General features: G+C 39.7%; 2 protein-coding genes across 2 annotated transcripts in view; both read right to left on the reverse strand.

The window, feature by feature from the left end:
- The window catches only part of ptch2 (patched 2), a 36,340-nt gene extending 19,994 nt beyond the window's left edge, over positions 1 to 16,346 (reverse strand). Inside the window, exons 1-5 of the mRNA XM_051932432.1 lie at positions 15,725 to 16,346; positions 14,000 to 14,319; positions 425 to 614; positions 267 to 336; positions 62 to 153 (exon numbers count right to left, since the gene is read on the reverse strand). Of these exons, the coding sequence (XP_051788392.1) occupies positions 62 to 153; positions 267 to 336; positions 425 to 614; positions 14,000 to 14,319; positions 15,725 to 15,900 (848 nt within the window). The 5' untranslated portion in view covers positions 15,901 to 16,346. The remainder of the gene's footprint in view (positions 1 to 61; positions 154 to 266; positions 337 to 424; positions 615 to 13,999; positions 14,320 to 15,724) is intronic.
- Positions 1 to 18,920, reverse strand: part of LOC127529461 (craniofacial development protein 2-like) — a 782,501-nt gene that overhangs the window by 605,617 nt on the left and 157,964 nt on the right. The gene's annotated exons all lie outside the window — the stretch shown is intronic.

Raw genomic sequence — 18,920 nt, forward strand, 5'->3', positions numbered from 1 at the left:
ATTTTATGCAAGTTTAAAGATTTTCATGCTGCATAAAGTTTCCAAATGTGTGATTACTTACGGTAGATAGGCAGAACCACCCTGGAGTTTGGAGCCTTCCCAGAAACAGTCTAAAGGGGTCACAATCATGCATGGAAAAAGTTTATCAATCATCTGTCATGTGAAAAAAAGAAAAAAAAAGAATATTCAATTAAAAAAAAAAAAGTAAATAATACAGTAAAATTTTAAACTGACATTGGGAGTGCAGTTAGGTTCTGGTTACTTACCCTCTCAATCATTCCGTTCTCAATGATAGGGACACCTGATTTGTAGCAGATCTTGTTCAAGTCCCATGATCTATAAAAACAATAATATCACACATTCTTTAACAAAGAAATTACATCAGGAAGGTACATAATCCCAAAAGCTATGATATATGACTTACTTTCCGTACAAAGACACCTGCACCTTGCTGGCTGCCAGTGCTGCCTCAAGGTGCTGTAACAAAGCCTCCTGTGTGAGGACTGTGGCACCTTCTTTTCTGTTGGTCTGAATGAGCATCTGTGATGTAAAAATAGTGTCTTCTCCTTGTTTTTCCTTGGTGTATCTTAGCTCTTGACTTACTCGGCTTCCAGCTAACAAAGCAAAATTAAGATTAAACTGATCAGGTGCTATCAGAAAAATAAATGAAAAAATAAGAGATATACAGATAATTCATTCAATTATTATATGGTCTAAAGTGCAGAAGATATTCACAGCATACCAAGATGTGAGTCTTGGAACATGAATCATCATGGATTGTAAGACTAGGGCATTGAACTGTTAACCACAAGGTTGTTGCTTTTATTACTGACTCACTGTGTCACTTGGAACAAGTCAATCATCTGGACTGTGTCCAATTAAAAAAGAAATAAATATATCATAATGAAAGTTTTTTTCCCCACATCCTAAAAGACATATGTGCTAGGCTAACTGGGAATTCTGAACTGGGCCTATATGAGTATGGATACGTGTGTGATTATTCCCTGTGAAAAACTGCTACGTCATCCAGGATGATTGATGAGATAGATTCTGGACACACATAACTCTGGACGAAATGGGTCTGAGCATGTAATGTTATTATACTATTGCATTATCCTCCGAAAATAAAGGAAGTGTGCATTTGTCAAGGAAAGAAAGACTAAATCATGAAACTGATGTCCTGTGCTGCACCCCTTGGTTGTTACGTCACCTTTATTCATAAGGTATACATCTATTTGTAATTCATGGTGTAGCTCTCATAACAAACCCTCTTGGATGCTGTTAACCGTAAAGGGTGCTTTTTAAAATAAAAAGGAAACTATTCATTTGGTATCCATTTTTCTTCAGCCTCTTTCAACAGAGGCTTATCTTCAACAAAATCTGCCATAAAGTTATTAGTAATGAGCAGGGTGGATGACCTGGGCACAGATGTGCTGAGAGCACCAAACTGAATTTGATTTTGACAGTTTAGCAGCTTGCAGGATGATGGGCTAATAATTATCATGCATAAAACTGACTTCAAGAGAGGTTCCCTGTGGTAATTTCTAATTTCCATCCACAGCCATCCTCCCCCATCCCTTTTTTCCTTACTGCTTTTCTACTTCCTACACAGCTCTACAGTTCTAACCACAGACTCTGGCCACGATCCAGGGAACAGAAGACCCACAGCAGAGCCTAAAGAAGAGAGATGCACCACAAGCAGGCAAGCTTGCAGCCTTTATTATTAACGGCTACATTATCTGCTTGTGTTTGAGCTGTCGTGCCTTGGGAGCAGATGAGGAAGCCTGCATTTTGCATGTTTCTTAAACAATGTAACCCACTGGAATGCCTCCTGTATACTATTTTTTCACCACATTTTTAAAAATTCTTAAGACATGTAAAGCTAGGACTTGTTTCAGCACAACTCATATTTTACCAGCGTCAGTTAAACATGAAGCTCAAAGAAAGATTCAGAAATGGACAAACGACTAAATTAATTTTAGCAATGTTTAAATCAGATTGCCAGGTCCATTAGAACCAGTAGCAAACATCAAAGCTTGAATACCCCGGCAAGGACTCAAGACCCTTAAACATCAGGATAGGGTGCTCTACTGTACCTAATAAGCAACAAGGAAAACTAACAAAGGATGGAAGATTGATTCAATGAATCCAGCATCCTTGAAAGGAAAAAGAAGAAGAAGAAAGCATCAAAGCATTACAGGAAGCTTCTCAAGTCCAACCCCCTAATTAAGAGAAAGCAGTACTGAAAAGACAAGGCAAGGAATCCACAGAACCGCCAAGGGCTCTTCAAACACTCCACAGCCAGCTACAGGCCTTGGACAAAAAGAACAGCCACCTGACATTAAAGAAGACAACCAAGAAAGAGAGTCCTGATACGGAAAACAACCATCTGCTTTCATTTTGGGTGAACTACATTATCTGATGATGAGAAAAAACAACCTTTATTTTGCATTATGCTATTCTGCAACAACTAACCTAAAAGGCACTGTAAACGGCCTTTTGTCACCAAACCAAAAACAACAAGTAGTAATAGGCAACAGAATTACAAATTTACAAAACAATACAGTATAAGAATTGTGCCTGTCACTTGCAAGTACTGCCCAAATGATCCTGAACTATTGTAAGCACCAGCAGGTCTTCATTATGATTTTAAACTTGGTTTATATAAACCGATTTAAAAAGAAAAAAAAAGTTCAATTGGCTTGTATACATTTCCTTTCCTTTTAAGCTTTGCGTTCATATTTAATGCAGGCAGGCATGTGTAGGAACACAGCTTCAGTCTCTCTCTCTCTCTCTCTCTCAGTGTAATTATAGGGCTCCTGAAGTAAATTATAGCTATTTGTGTCTCGTTCCGCCCATCTGGACCACCCATACAGGGACCCAGGCCCCGGCGTGCAATGATTGCTCAGCCACTCGCCAGATGGGAACTCTGCCGCTAGCTCCCTCTGTGGTTACAAGCCCTCACACTTAAAGGAGCCAGCACCGGCTTATTAAAAGAGAGCTAAAAACAAACATCCAAAAAATGTCATACCAGGTTCTCTTTTCTTCCCTTGAAAATAGAAAACATGAAATAATTATATTCCTGCCTCAAAGATGATAATAAACCAGAGTTTTATACTGTAAAACATTTTATATAGGGGCTTTTTAAATTCTGCAATGCATGTCTGCAAAATGGGTTGTGGTCATGTTGTTCCTTTAAACACCTGCCTTTATTTTATATGTATCGCCTTTCATAATGACACAATCACAAACTGAATAAAAGTGTAAATAATTAAAAATAAGGAAATAAAGTCAATCATGTATTAAGTATATGCATTGAAGAACAATAAATTTAGACTGCATTGTGTGGTTTCAGCTCATTTCATAAATATTCACACCTGACATAAAACTTCAAACACAAAAATATTACAAGATGATATATCACCACTCAACCTACATAATTAAAATATGCCTTTTTAAAATGCTGCTTTCACCCGTAAGTGTGATGTCATTTCATAAATGTATAGCCTCAGGTTGTTCAAGTATGACAGCATGCCTTCTACACAGATGAGTGAAATGGTGACAGGAGGCGTGCAGCAGAAGGGAGATGCCCTCCCACCCAGGGGACAACTAGCATATCAGACCAGCAAGAAGGGGCCGCAAGCTGTATGAAATGTGACATGCAATTAACCTGTGATGTCAGCCACGCTGCTGGACCCTGTCAGCCCCAATCTCACTCATCCCTCCCTCGTCTCCAGAGTGCAAACAACGCATGTAGACTTATGGATAATTGGGGAAAGTAACTAGTTTGAAACACTAATGCTGTGAGATGCCAGCACCTCTCCTTACACTGTATTTCTGTTTTTTCTTGTTCCATTATTAAAACAATGTTTCCAATAAGTTGCAACACCTTGAATACCAAAAAATACATTTTGTGGATTTTGGCTACAAATGTAATTTCACATGTCTCTCTCTTTTTTTTTTTACACTTACAGCATAGAGGGCACATGGTTTGTCACACAAACGTAGCTATGAATCTTTCAGAAAAATCAAGATGGCCCTACAAAAATTGTCACTGGTATGCAAATGCACAAGATAAAAACACACCAGTATATAATAAATAAATTCACATCTTTTACAGCACACAGTTAAACACCTTAAACTATGTCACTGTCACAAGTGGTACATGTCAAAAAATAAATGCATGTGCTTTGCTGCACATAATGCTGCACAGCCCACCTTCAAAGTGTTGTAGGCAGATTAGCTGGATTAGGAAATGACTGAAAGGACTCGTGCTGTTTTGGAGGAAGTCTCACTGAAGCAAATACTGAAAAGCCATTTTTTTACCTGTTACAGCCTCCCAAACTCTTTCCCAAACACCAAGAGTGGAAGAGAATTAGACAGATCTGCACAAAACCCCATTACAGAGTGGTTCTTTTCAGTTTTTGCCTTTTTCCCCTTGCCACCATTTATTCATGACATAAAGACAGTATCATCTTAAAGATCTCCCTAAGGGAACAGTCAACAAAATATGAAGATTGTTAAAAGATTTTGAGTTAGGAGGATAAAATACATGTTTTTAGCAAAAGGGAAAGTTAACTAAAGCATGAACAAATATATTAGGCTTCTTCCATAATGTTCAAAAATCATTTTTTCCAAGAACCTAGTAGCAGATGGGTTCTCTACCACTGGCCCCCAAAGAAAAAGTTCAGGCGCTCCAAGGCATGAATACAGGCTTTTGTCATTCATTCTGAATGTCTTTCAGATGTTTCCCAACAAACAGGAAAAAATAAAGAAAACTCTGCAACAAAAGCAAAGAACCAAGCCTTCCCTTCCAAATAAAGCTATGCGAAAAAAGAGGAAGGGGTGTATGGAGAGGAAGGGGGGCTTGGCTTCATACCTTAGCTTTAGAAAGCCAGAGTGAGCGTGAGTATGTATGAGAGGATTTCTGTGGGAGCAATACGATGGGGTACAGAAAGTTTTTTGGGAGGATGGAGGTTATGTGTTTGGATGTAGTGTGTGCAGAAAACATTCAATTACAGAAAATGTTTTAGCAAGGATTATTTTGTACATTGAAACCTAAGAATTTTGACTTAAAGAAAAAGACTAAAGAAAGAAATGAAGGTATGATGATTACCCCTTAAAAATAGAGTCTGTGATGGGAATGGGAGTCATATCAAAGCCAAATTTAGATTAAGATAAATTTATATTTGCATTTATAAAAGTAGTCAAGGTTAAGAAAAGTGCTATAAAAAAAGATTCATTTAGAACCTATTCAGTCCTGAGACTCCTGTCAGGGTTGACATAAATTTCCACTGGTGTTGGCATTTAGGCACTTGCCATTTCCATATGTATAGACTTGCCTGTACTAATTATGCTAATCATTCCCACTGTTGGCTGCTGTGAAAAATGGTCGCATTAAGCACTCCACTGCCTGCTAATGCGGCTTAATGTGTGGTTGAAACATACATTCATCCCGTTGTGAAAGGCAAAATTTTTCCACATTGCTGGCTTCATTCAGACCAGAAATAAATTTATTGAGCTTGGGGACCATTTTTTTCCTTAGAGGCCTAGAGAAAATTAGTTTTTTTTTTTTTTTTCATGCATAAATGGAGTAAACTTTTAAAAAAAGGAAAAAAAAATACTAATCTTTGTTTTTTAATACCATACATTGGTATAAAATATCAGACAGGTAAAACTGCCTAAAACAATAAGTGAATGGCAAAAGCATAATGCCAACCCTGTCAAGTGCTTGTTCACAATTGTATGTAGTGGAGCAGGTTGCCTGAACCTAATGATAACATGCCAATGAAATGTAAAAAAAGTATGGCAGTTGAACAGTTGAGAGAAGATCAAGATGGGCATTTACTACCACACTACCAGCAGTCCTCAAGTAGCCAATATTAAATGGACCTGCAAAGTTTGATATAGGTCCATTCATTAATGATAATTAAACTTAACAATGCAATTTACTTTACTGTTCAAGCAAGTAACAGGTGAAATGATGGAGTCAGTAATGCTACCATACATTTGAGGAAAATAGACTTCTTCTTGACTTCTGTTATGCTGCCCAGCTTGAAAAAGAAATTAATCATGTACTGTATGAAGATATTCTCAAAACTGATGTAACCTCTTTTTCAAATTAGGCTGTGCAGACAGTACAGGGCTGGGAGGGTGGCTGAGGAATAACCCCTTTGTGCTGACCCATGCTAACACTGGACTTGTTTACTCTTTCTTCTGGTGAGGCCTGCAGTTCAGCAGTTCCAGTTTATTTATGTAGCTGAGGCCCTTTGGCTTACCATTCACCTCTGATAATGCTTGATAGAGCCTTCTTTCTCTGCTCTTAGGCTGGCCCAAGAAGACTGTGTATTTGTGTAATGAATTATGGCGTTCACCTTTAGACAGCTACTCCAAATGCAAATCGCTTCAGATTTCCTACAAAAGCAGTGTTTATTACAGTGGTATGAAAGGTGTCTGCAGTGCTCCAACTAGGTCAGCTCATTCATGTTTTTACTCTAGGTGTTTTTTTTTTTTTTTTTTTGTTTAATGCAGAAAATGTTTGATGGCCTGCCAGCCTTTGCGACAACAAAGAAGAGTTTCATTCCTGTTAATCATGTTTAAAAGCATTTTAAATGCCCTGTCAAAGTAAGCCATTAACAGCCCAAATGTATTATTGGGGTAATAACCTGATGAGAATCTTTCAATCTAAAATATATTAAAATTTGAAAACCAAAGTGTTTTTCTCTGCATTGTATTGGTATTGTTACATGCTTGAGGATGGAATTCACCATGAAAGGAACTAGGAAAAACCTGGTTTTATATGTATTATAATATTAAAATATAATTATATGCAAATAATGGCTGCACCGTGGTATAATACTGTGCACTTCTAATGAACATACTAATGTCCAGGACTCAAATTCCAGGGATGATCATGGTTCAAGTAAAATTTGTACATTCTTTCTGTGTCAGTGTGCCTCTTATTCCAAGGACTTCCGTTTTTCTTGCACATTCCTAAAGATGTGCAGATTACATTGACTTGCAATACTAAACTGGTCTCATGTAAACGTGCCTGCATGAGCAGACCCTGTGGGCAACCAACACATTGTCAATGACTATTTCTCACTTTGCACCTGACACTGCTGGGGTTGGTTCCAGACCGCTGCCAAACTGAACTGGATGTAGCAGGATTGATAATGTGTTTATGGTATGGATAAAAACTCATCTGTATATCATTGTTGATCTGTTTATCAATATATACATTTATGTCTATAGAGATGGAGCTCATAAATTAAATGGTGCTTTTCTATTTTATTATTTTAAATATATTATCTTATGTAAACATATACAACTGCACAGAGCTTGTAAGCAGGGAGCATTCTATAGTAAAAGCAACATTAACTTAATAAAAAGATGAATTAGTCATGAAACTACCATAAAACTGATTGCTTCAAGTCTGTCTTAAGCATTTTATTTTTGGTCATAAATCTGATCCTTAAAAAGGAGTTGGATAGCTACAAATCTAACCAAGATGGCATAATAAAACCATAAAATAATTTATCCATCCATTTTCTTAACTTACTTATTCCACTTTTCACACGGCTTAGGAAAATGAGTGCCATCCCATAAGCACCAAGTACAAAATGGGTGTACTCAATTAAACACCAGTCCACAAAATTACTTGCAGACAAATAATTCCATGTTTACTCACACCAAGATAATTTATCAGCAGGAAAATGAACAGAAAAGAAAACGAGGCAACTAATGTTGGAACAGCAGTCAGACATAAATTATATACATTTTTTTAACTTCTTAACTTTGCTGTTTAAAGGTTCCTGAAATGCAAGAGTAATTACTGTATGATGTTGTCTTTCTTGACACTCTTTACTCCAACCAATGCACCTTTAGATTGAAAAGTAGAGGAGCATTAATAACCTTGACAGGCTTCTTTGCATAAAGTCAATCTCGTGCATATTACTGTGCAGTAAACCAGTATTTACAAATAATGCAAAATATTTCATTTTTATTTATATTGTCTCTTTATTTATGATCCTTGAACATGCAAATGTACAAGCAGATAAAAGTTAATTTCACATTGTGTTTTTTTTCTCTGCCCAACAGCTTGAAAGTTGGACATAATGGAAACCTGGGTCCTATTATGCTCTTTTGATTGGCATTGTGTCAACATGAAAAAATGCTGATTTTTTTTTGTTTTTTAAACCAGAAATGTGGTGGGATATGACAATTCCCACATGGATCTTGGTGATATTGATACAAGATGTCTGTTAGACTCATGCTAGTATAAGGCAGGGAAGTATTGCATTTCATATCACATCCCGCCCTTTAGAGCTTCACCACACTGTGAAACACGAGAGCAATTTTCATACTCCCAATATTTGACTTTCTCGACCCATATGCCAACCTATACACCCATGGGAAACTTATTGGTAATGTCCTCCATCACTTGTTTTCTCATACTTGTAATCACTTTTTTAACACTGAGGATTAAACATTATTCATTTTCCCAATTTTTTGTATTACATTTAGGCCACACACACCAACTTTTCTTTCTTTCTGCACACACACTTTGTACGACTCAAGCAGTACAAAAAAAAATACAATACAACAGTAGACATAGCTGTCAATAAAAGAAAAGAAAAAAGCATTTTATGCCACCAATGTTCTGTGACTAAGGTGCAGAGGATGACCAGTTTCCAAAAAGAGCCTAGATGCAGTTAACCCGATCATTGGCCTATTGTGCCGATCCTGACTGGCACCCAAATCCTATTTTTCTAGTTCTGCGAGCTTGTGCTGCTTGACATTACATGCCGTAACAGGATACAGGAGTCAGCAGGGCTTCTGGGAATCTAAAAAGCTAAGCCGCACTTCTGCTATTGTGTCTCATCTGCGGCCTCTTCAATACAGTTATTATACCTGCTGATACGCACTGTTTGTTGTTTTGTGTTATTTTGTTTTACTCAACGCGCCTGGCCATCGGTTTCCAAAGTGTTTTGCAGATCTTAATCAGAATGTATAAATATGTACCCATTTTGAAAGTCCCCATGTGTCTGACCTTCAGTGTCCCTTAAACCCCCCGCCCCCCCCTCCTGTCACTCGTCTTTCTTCCCTTTAACAATGCACCCAAGGCCCTATTATCTGTGCACTTTGTGCTTTTATTCACATGGCTGATGATTTCTCCTTCCCTCTCTCTGCTTCTCTTTCCCATCTCTTTCTTTGCACCTCATTTGCATTACGGTTTACAGAGTTGGGGTGCACATCCACACACCCTTGACAGAAAGAATGAGAGAAAGAGAAGCTGTGTGGGGGAGGGGGGTAACAGAAAGGCAAAGCCCAACATTGGAAAACGTTGCACCATTGCCAATTGCCTAATGGTTTTACAAAAGGGTAAACATATGCACCTTCAGACTGATCCACAACAAAATAAAAAAAGTTAACCTCCTTCACTTCACAGCCATCCCCTCCAGGGCCTTACTGAGACCATGGTGAAGTGAGGAGTGAGTGGGTGGTCCTGTTCTACAAACCAAGCATCCAGTACTTTTACTAGAAAAAAATGGGGGGCACGTGTGAAAGTAAAAAAAAAGTCACAACTCAGTGGGTCAGTAAAACGCATTTAACACATTTCAAGCATACATGCAAGAACACCCCAGCCCAAAGAAGACATTATCAATCCAATCCCAAAATGTTTTTCTGTTTTGTAAATCTTTGACTAGGAATCTTTGAGCCAACTGATTCACAGCACAGTGTCTGTGTCTGCATTCATTCTTACCATGTTGAAGTCTTCATGGAATGCACTTGAATATTTCACAGTAGGCGGCGTTCACATGCACTTTTAATAATGTGGCTACAGAGGGCAAACCTGGATGCTTTAATCGCCAGAATACAAGCCGTCATGAATCTAATTAGATTTGTACTGGTCATCTTTATCATCAGAACACTCCCTATATATCATCATGGGCAAAAGAACATTCCTACAACTATTCTTTAATGTACTTCTCATTTCAACAAATACATAACTGTCTATGAACCAAAGTAGCAGCACTCCCTGCTGTAACCCAAAGAACTTTATTTTCTTTTCATTATAGCAGACCTTAGTTTCACTGGCAATTTTAAGGATAGAAACGATCACTGGGTAGGAGAACTGGTGACTCTAAACCATCCTGCTGTGTGTCCTGTGCTGGACTGCCAAACTGTTCAGGGCTGTTTGTGCCTTGAGCCCATTGGTGGAAGGATACACTAAGCAGGTTCACAAATGGATGGATGAAGAAATGCTCACTTGAGTATTTCATGGAAAAAAACAAGAACATTCACATCTTTGGAGCACTTTGCCACCAATGAATAAACTATCACCTTGTGAAAATTTTGCTGACTTGTATCTTTTTAGAAGGTCCTTCTCATCAGTGTGTTGTAAACTAATACTCTGTTCTTTGAAGTGGGTTTGAAACTTTGTGTAAAAGTCCATGCTCAACTAGACACACCAAGACGTTCTAAGAAAAGGCCCTTATTTATTGCTGACAATATTATTAGTACATTGATGAAGCTTGGAAGAAAGGCACTATACAAAACGAACCTGTGTTTTACCTCATTTATTTTTAGGTCTCAAACAGAAAGGATAAAGTTTAGGACTGAGGGCTGGGATGACAGTAGCATCTTTACACTAGTGTTCATCTGTCCACATCTGGGCAGCCTATAAGCACATAAAGCACTGTGGCCATATGCATTAATTAGCAGTGACAGGAATAACACTCAATTACGTTTTTAAAAATAAACTTTTTTAAGAACAAACTTTGGTCTGCCTAGCAGGTGAACTACACGTTACACATATTAACACCCAGTGTGTTTAACAAAAATTAATTTATTTACTTCCTTTAAGTGAAGGCATAGTGATGCATAGTGAGAAGTGCTTTTCAGTTCTGGGCTGCGTTTGCTCTCCCCCTTTTCAGGGTGAGTTTTATCGGAGAGTCCAAAAAAAAAAAAAAAAAGCTGTCACAAAAGTTAGCATCTTTATGTTGCTCTGATGTAACTGGACCTAAACATGTACCAAGTTGGCTCAGACTGGCATCCTACGCAGAAGCATTGTTATTCTACTCTAATTGCTGCCAGTCAGAGCAGATCCAGAATCGGCGCCTTTTCACCATGCCCCTGAATTGGATTAAGAGATCAGAAAATGGATGGATGGATGGACACATTTTCAAGATGTGTTTTATTGGTTGCCTCCTTAGACTGTGCCATGGGGGCGTGTGCGTCCGCAGTTCACGGAGATCAGTGTGCCTCTCGATGATTGTGTGTGTGAGAAATAACCTCTGCTTGTTACCAAACCACTTAAAGTCCATTCAACTCGAAGCAGCTTTGTCAATGGGCTATTGGAGAAAACAACACAGGCAGAAACTTTAGAAAGTGGGACTCAGCCTCTTAAAGGCACAGCATTCACTTTTCTGCCCCCTTTCTATTCCTTCAACTTATGCTGTTTCATTTTGAGCCTGACACTCTTCCCTCAGTATACTGATTGTGGTTTTGTTTGATTTAGCACAAGGTGTCAAATATTTATTTTAAGTGATGTAACAACAAGCGGTGTGGTGGTGACTGGTTGCTGTTCGCGACATGTTTAAAACATTCCCAGTTTCCTTGCACATCATCCCTCTGATTTTGTAAAAAAGCTTCTCACGGCACCCAGTGTCCCATTCGCCCTCCAGCTCACCTGTGTAAGAGAATCTGCTAAAGTCGGCTTTCAGTGACAAAAGAAAAGTAAATGTGGCTGAGCCCTAAATGAGAACAGCAGAGAGTACAAAAGCATGTGTAGGAAAAGAAAGGGGAGGCAATTACACCTTTGGATAATATGCAGCTGCTCTATAGAGCCAGGCGAAAAAAAAAAAAAACTACTAAAACAACTGATAAAATTGGCAGGAAGACACATGAAGCCTCTTTTCTTTTACAACTGCTGTGACTCTCTTAGTATGTGTGAAACAGGTGGGTAAACTTTAGTGGCATTCACTCCCCCCCACCCTACTCTGCAAAGGAGGAGTGTGTGTTGGGGGGGCATGGGGTGGGGTTGCCTTTATTGTTGAAAGGAATCCAAGAATAGTTTAAGACCACACAGGGAGAGAAGGAGTGAAGCAAGGGGGGAGGGGTCAGGGCCTCAAAGATGGCTAACGATTCACACAGCCCATCTGCTCTTGGGATCAGCAGCCTGAGCTGAAGCCTAGGGGGCTTAGAAGGAATTCAGGAGTGTGAAAACCAAATAGAAACCATTGGAGGCCCAGAGTGGGCCCATGTGTATAAAAGATAAGACGAATGAATGCAAGAAACAGGCTAAAGGAAGAGCGCTCAGGTAAAGGCCACAGAGAGTGAACAATGACAAAGAGCAACAGCACCGAGAGACAATCAAACACCACAGTACAGTAAAACAACAAATCATGTACAAAGAAGGGGGTCTGTAAAATGAACTTTCTACAAATTAGGTATGAACCCAATATAAACAAAAAGAGAAGACACCCATGCCAAAAACACCTAAGGCTCAGGATTGCAGTTTGAGGGCCAGGGGTTTACAACGGAAGAATTTTCCTCCCACCCAGTTTATAACCCGTTTAACCAGAGATGAGTTGCATGAAGTCTGGTCCCTATTTCACAATGTGGGAAGCAGCCCTGGATGGAGCGCCAGTCCATCTATGACCACACTCACTCATACTGAGTTCATTTAGAGTTGCCAGTTAACTTAAATGATCAATTATATACATTAAATTTGAAACATGAGCGCTCTAACTGCACAAAGCTGGCTAGCAATTCCAGACACATCCACACATTACTCCCTTTACATTCTAGGCATGGTGAGTAAGAGTAACAAGTGACTTAATTTTAAATTTTCATTTGGTTTGCTTTGCTTCCCATGTAACCATAACATGAATGAATGTGGTTACCTTTTGCACTGTAAGGTGAATTGATTTGTAATACAAACTATAAAGATCATTTAAAAATAAAAAAGAAGGTCTGAACAACTGGAATCCTGCACTAAAATATATACTAGAAGGCATTTCAGTTTTCAATATATAGGTAATCACACACACCCTATAGGTCTTCCTGCAGGGCTGTTTTCATTAAGGCAGAACTTTTCAGACAGGAGGCTTGAGGGGCTCCCTGGGGGGTCTTTGTGAGAATGTAAGGGGTCTTTTCCAAATTTGGAAACATTTAAGCTGCAATATATTTCTAATTGTAAATTGGATACTGCTAAATATCATAAGAGTCAGCCAGAGACATAACGTCCAACTATTTACAGCATGCACTTTGAAACCCAAAGGTGCTTGATAACCACCCCCCACTCAGGACAAATGGATATTTTCCCTGAGTGCCATCTGTCAAGTAGGATTTCATGCCATTTTAGAAAGAAAAAAAAGGTACGGTGTAAGAAGGGGGTATTAAAGAGTCCTTTGGAGACTGAAAACCTGGTAGAAAGATGTCTGCGTTCTGACATTACCGGGTTTACAACTTCCTAGCAGTCTGATATCAGGATACACAATAAGCAGGAAATAATATGAAGTGATTTTTTTTTTTTTAATAAATTGATGCTGAATAGCCCAGTTTTCATGTATCATACACATGGTCAATATTTCCCATTGGGATTAATAAAGTATCTATCTATCTATCTATCTAAATACATTCTGTAAAAACAATCCATAACGTTGCTTTGAATTGGCCAACAGGCTCCACTTCATATTAATGAAACAACAAACTAAAGACACTTCAAATCATGGCTTCCAAGGCCAGTCAATCAATCATGTGGACCTGTCAATGAAGGTACGTAGGTGCCTACTACTCTAGTGTCTACTTTTATTTATCTTCAAGTCACCATAAGCAGATGCTAATGCTAATAAACACCAAAGCCCACCTTCCATTACAATTTGTAAAGTGCCAGCTGGGGTCACATGGCTTACACTTGAGACACAGAGTGGGGAGAGAGACCCCCTGAGTAAAACACACAGCTGCATGCGCAAAAAACACATTTACCAACCTTCCACCCATAGCTGTTCGATGTCCGTCTCAATCGCAGCAACTCGCAATCCGACCGCCAGGGCCCCCGAAAACCAGGAGCCCAATGAGAGGACCTTTCCGCAGTGGCGCTGGATGTGACAGCCCAGGGAGAAGAGCAGGGCCTGGAACCGCGCCCGGAGCCACAACGGGGCCTTCTGTCCCACCCGCCTTGCCCTGCGGAGAAACAACAAGAGCGCGTTACAGTAGGAACACGTGCCGGTCACGAAAGGACAACCGAAGAGGCGAGAGGCCCGCCAGGCGTGCGGGCTAGCGCGCGCGCGCCCACAAGCAGGAGGCCGACTTTACCTTTCCGTCAAGACGAGTCGATCGGGGGCAGCCGTCGATTAATCGCTATTGGCACAAGCGTGGGATGAAAGGGCAATGCGAATGAGCCAGTTTCGAATGTTAACCGAAAAGTAAATGTATCCACCCAAGATGTGCAGAGAAAGGTACCATGGCACGATGCAAAATACACAAGCCGGCACATCCACACTTACTTATTCATTGCACGGAACCCCGTAATAAGCAAAAAGTCAGCAACATTTAAATGAGCTCTCTATAGTGCGTCGGTTAATTACTGTTTTCTAACACAAACAAAACCTTTGGTCAGTTAGTAACTAATAGATGCCACATTGGCATCCCTTCCTATATGTTCAGCGATTGGTGCTTAGACTTAAGACCAAACTGTAAGGGTCTGGATAGTTACCGGAAAATGATCAAATAGATGCACCTACCAAGAACTCATCGCATGACATTTAACGTCTGATGGGCACTATATTAAAAAATTATATATGGCAAATTAAGAGAAGCACGCGTACCTGTAGCACAAAAGTCATGCATTTCAGACCTGACGTGCTCACTCAGAATCCGTCTTGCCAAGCCGCTGATATGACCAGACGGGATTTCCTACTTTTTTGCTTCTGGTCTGCAAGTCCGTACGCTGCTATGAATGAACGAAGTGTCTGCCAATTAGCTGCATTCAAGTTGGCATCGCCCACTTCTCCCCATGTCAGCTTGTGCTTATTTATGCAAATAATAATAGTAATGGTGACGGTGGTGGTGGTCGTGGTGATGGCCTTAGAAAGGACTACTTCCTGCGCAAGTCGCTTTTGCTTGTCGCAGATCACTTCTTTTCCTCCTGTCAGTTCTCCTGATTGCCTGTGCGGAATCTCTGATGGCTAGTCAGATAAAAAAAAAAAAGTCGGTTCAGCGAATTCCTTTTCAAGAACCACCACAGCGGTCTAGCGATATTCATATAGTGCTAAGGATCTCGTGCTTAAGCCGAAAATGAAAGCTGTCCTACAGGAGCTGCGTCTCACACACACGCAACTGAATTCCGTACAAGAGGAGAAGAAGAGCGAATGATCGGGGTAGCATGTAAAAGTAAAAGAGAATGTTGAGATAAAAAAAACGTAAATTTTACTTTTATAGAGCGCACACGCTGCTATATAAAATGTGTGCATATACAAAAGCAGTACAGTATAATATTGGCATTTTAAACTCACTTTCTTCAGTGAGGCATACAATTTACTTAAAAATTTAGCTTTTCAGTACTGTTACGTCTGTAATAAATGATATTATCATTAATTTCTGATAATTCATCCCAACACTGATTACGTACACAATCTACAAATCATTGGGGTATCACGGCTAAAAAGTCTTCAAGTGAATTTTAACCCCCCGTTATTTTTAGCTAGTTTAGAGCAAAAAAGTTGAGAAAATGTCTTTGGTCACCTTGGAAATCTGTTTTAACGCAAAAGCAGCATGGCAGTAGCTGGGTCTCCGGAGCAGATCCGAGGTCGCGGCCGGGGGAGAGCGTGTGTAAGTCGGGGGCAAATCTCCAAAAATACCGGCCTCTGGGACTCTATGATCCGAGGCCATAGTCCACGCAAGAACACGAAGCACACGGCGATAAGAAGAAGAAAAATCGGCACGAGTTTCAGCAGAAGCAACAATAATCCAATGAAGAGAAGAAGCGCATCCACGGGGTCAAAGTTTGCGGGGAATCTTCTACTCTTTCCTTGAGCCAAAGTCTCGCAACTCCATCCCAACATTATGTGCCCAAATCCTGGCGGATCCGATAGTATTCATTCGTCCGACTTGTAAAATGAAGATACAAAAACAAAACCGAGTTAAACTGGAGCTCAACGTTAGCTCTGCTTCTTATCCTGTTGCAGTAACATTTGGAGAAGGGAGCCCCTTTGCAAATCCTGAAAAGGGAGGTTTGATGGAAAAGTGCTCTGGTTCTCATTGGCCAAGGAAGAGGCAAATTACTTTGCAAACATCTCCTATTATTAGCTGCTAAGCAACAGCTCACAAAAGTGGAGAGAGAGGGAGACCACCCAGGCAGATCCTTCAAATGAGGAGGAGGTGGAGGAGGGGGGCTTGTCCGACAGAGCAAGCGAGCAAGAGAGAGAGAGAGAGAGAGACGGGAAGGGAGGGAGGGAGAGGGTGGGAGAGGGAGTTAGTGAGAGAGCCCTTTCACAAAAGCGCCGCACATTGCAACTCCGCTTTGCCCATTTCCAAACAGTTCAATTTGCTTCAAAATCAATCTGACATACCACACACAGTTACGGCATGCGCAGACCAAGAGCGGAAAAAAATAAGAGAGAGAGGCAAAGTTCGACTAGCATCAGCGCTGCTTTAAAACACTACACGTAGCGCATATTGCGATATACTGTACACATATGTGTGTACATAAATGCACACTTGCAATTTAGACCGAAAGGTTTGTTGTTTTTGAATTCATCCATCATCTTTATCCCCAAAGTTGTTAAATCATGCATTTAAAATGTTTAAAATATTCAAGCGTCATTTAAACTACTCCGAAAGCTACCACTGAAATAACAATTGGGAATTCCTTTAATATGTAGCTTATATAGTTCTCGATTAAACACTTTCCATTTAAAATGTGGCGGTCTATACTTTCGTGCGCTAACTGTAAGGCACAAATCAACTGCCCCTTCAGCCCACACATCTACTAAACCGTGCTGCGAACAGTGGGTTACTTGATAATGTGTTAACTGTGTGTCCGTGTGGAATTTATTTTCCTCTGTCAATAGGGGATTAGTCATACCTTGATACAGGTCCACTTTGATGGGATTACACTTTATTGCTGGGGATCCATTTGCAAAGTATGCAACAGTCTACATTTTATTTTTAATCCTCTAATTTGGTCACGCAGATTCACTACTGACTGTAATTGAGCTTGCTATTCGGGGTTACGTATATTTCTATCGACTAAATACGTTCCTTATGCTGTTGACCTCTATGGGTTTTAACTGTTCTAAGCATATTTTGTAGTCATTCTCACTTTGCAATGTTCCAAGAGCAGCTAAAGTAAAAACAAAAAAAATAATACACGAGCTAATAAAATATAAACCATCCATCCCATTTCTGAATACACTTAATAGCATTTCAGTTTTGGGTTGAGTGTATTCTGGCAGCAGCGGATGCCGTGTAAGAAACATTAACCAGACCCGGACAGGACGCCACGCACATTAGCTGAGCCGATTAACCGAATATGCACGACTTTAGGGGTGCATGGGATGAACAACTGGCAAAGAAAGAAAGAATACAAACCCTGGTTCGTGGTGATGCCCCAAATGGAAATTTCAGTCCAGCTTTATATGAGTAATTATTTGACATTAGCTGGTTATAATCTGGAAGTGGAAGACTCTCCTCCCCCGAATAAATGTATATATGTAAAATGTACATTGATCCGTAAATGCACTTACACGTTTAAAAATTAAATGCAAACTACTCCTTTCATTTATCTGAGCGACCCATTTGTAATTAATTTCGGTTATTGCTCTAAAATAATGAAACATACAGTATTACTATGATGCTCTTCTTGTTAGGACCCAATAATGATAATAATGACCCGAAATGGACCAGGAATTGGAATATGCGGATTTGAAAATAGTGCATATTATGTATACTAGAAGAAAAACTACAACAATCTCAATGAAATAATTCATATTACATTAATAAAGACCTTTTATTTCATTAATTCGAACCAGAGACTACTGCTATGCTATCACAACTCAAAATCCATAATTTAGTTTAATTTGGAGATCTTGCTACATGTTAACATCGCAGGATAGACATCCTTGTGTGTATGTCCCAACGAGTAAGTTATTGTAAAACCAGGATTTACGCATTGCTCTATGCTACCTCAACGTACACCTTTTTTTCTGATGCGTGCAATTCATCATCTCTAAAATAAGGCAGTACAAAATCATGAAAGAAGAAATGTGAGAAGAGCTCTATCTATGTTCTCCATCTCTCTCACCTGTGGTAATGAGGTATTCAAGAGAAGCCAGGGGCATATTGTCTTGTAAAGTGGGTGGGTGGTAATGTTGCTGGAGGTACAAAGGGAGTTAACATTTCATTCTGTTAAAGTACATACTGTCGGCATAATTCACTGTAGCTGACATTACTCATAATTCGTTTTCCTTCTTTACAGGGCAAATGAAAACAGGTTTTGAGAATTAAAATCCTCCATAGGAAAATTGTTGGGATTCAGCGAGATTAACCTTTACAGCATAATGTGCTCAACGTGCGTTCAGTTTTGATTCAGGTGAGTCGATCCATCAAAGTTACTCTGATCGTCCGAGTGCACTTTACAAAGAGCTTCATAATGCCAGGATCTGTCTATGTTTCGCTACAGAATGAGAACACAGAACTGACTACAATAGTGCTGGTTAGAGGCAGTTAACGCCAGTACTGGTCTGTTTTAGACCTGAGTGCTAACCACAGAATTGTCTTTCAAGCTGAAAGCTTAGGAAAGTCAACAACATGCCCTCTGAATTGCAGATGGAGAAAACTGCAAAACACTAGCGTCTGATTACTGGTTAGAGACATCTACACAATGCATGCATATACTCGAGCGCTTATTA

The sequence above is a fragment of the Erpetoichthys calabaricus genome, chromosome 10, assembly GCF_900747795.2.
Source record: "Erpetoichthys calabaricus chromosome 10, fErpCal1.3, whole genome shotgun sequence".
NCBI lineage: Eukaryota > Metazoa > Chordata > Cladistia > Polypteriformes > Polypteridae > Erpetoichthys > Erpetoichthys calabaricus.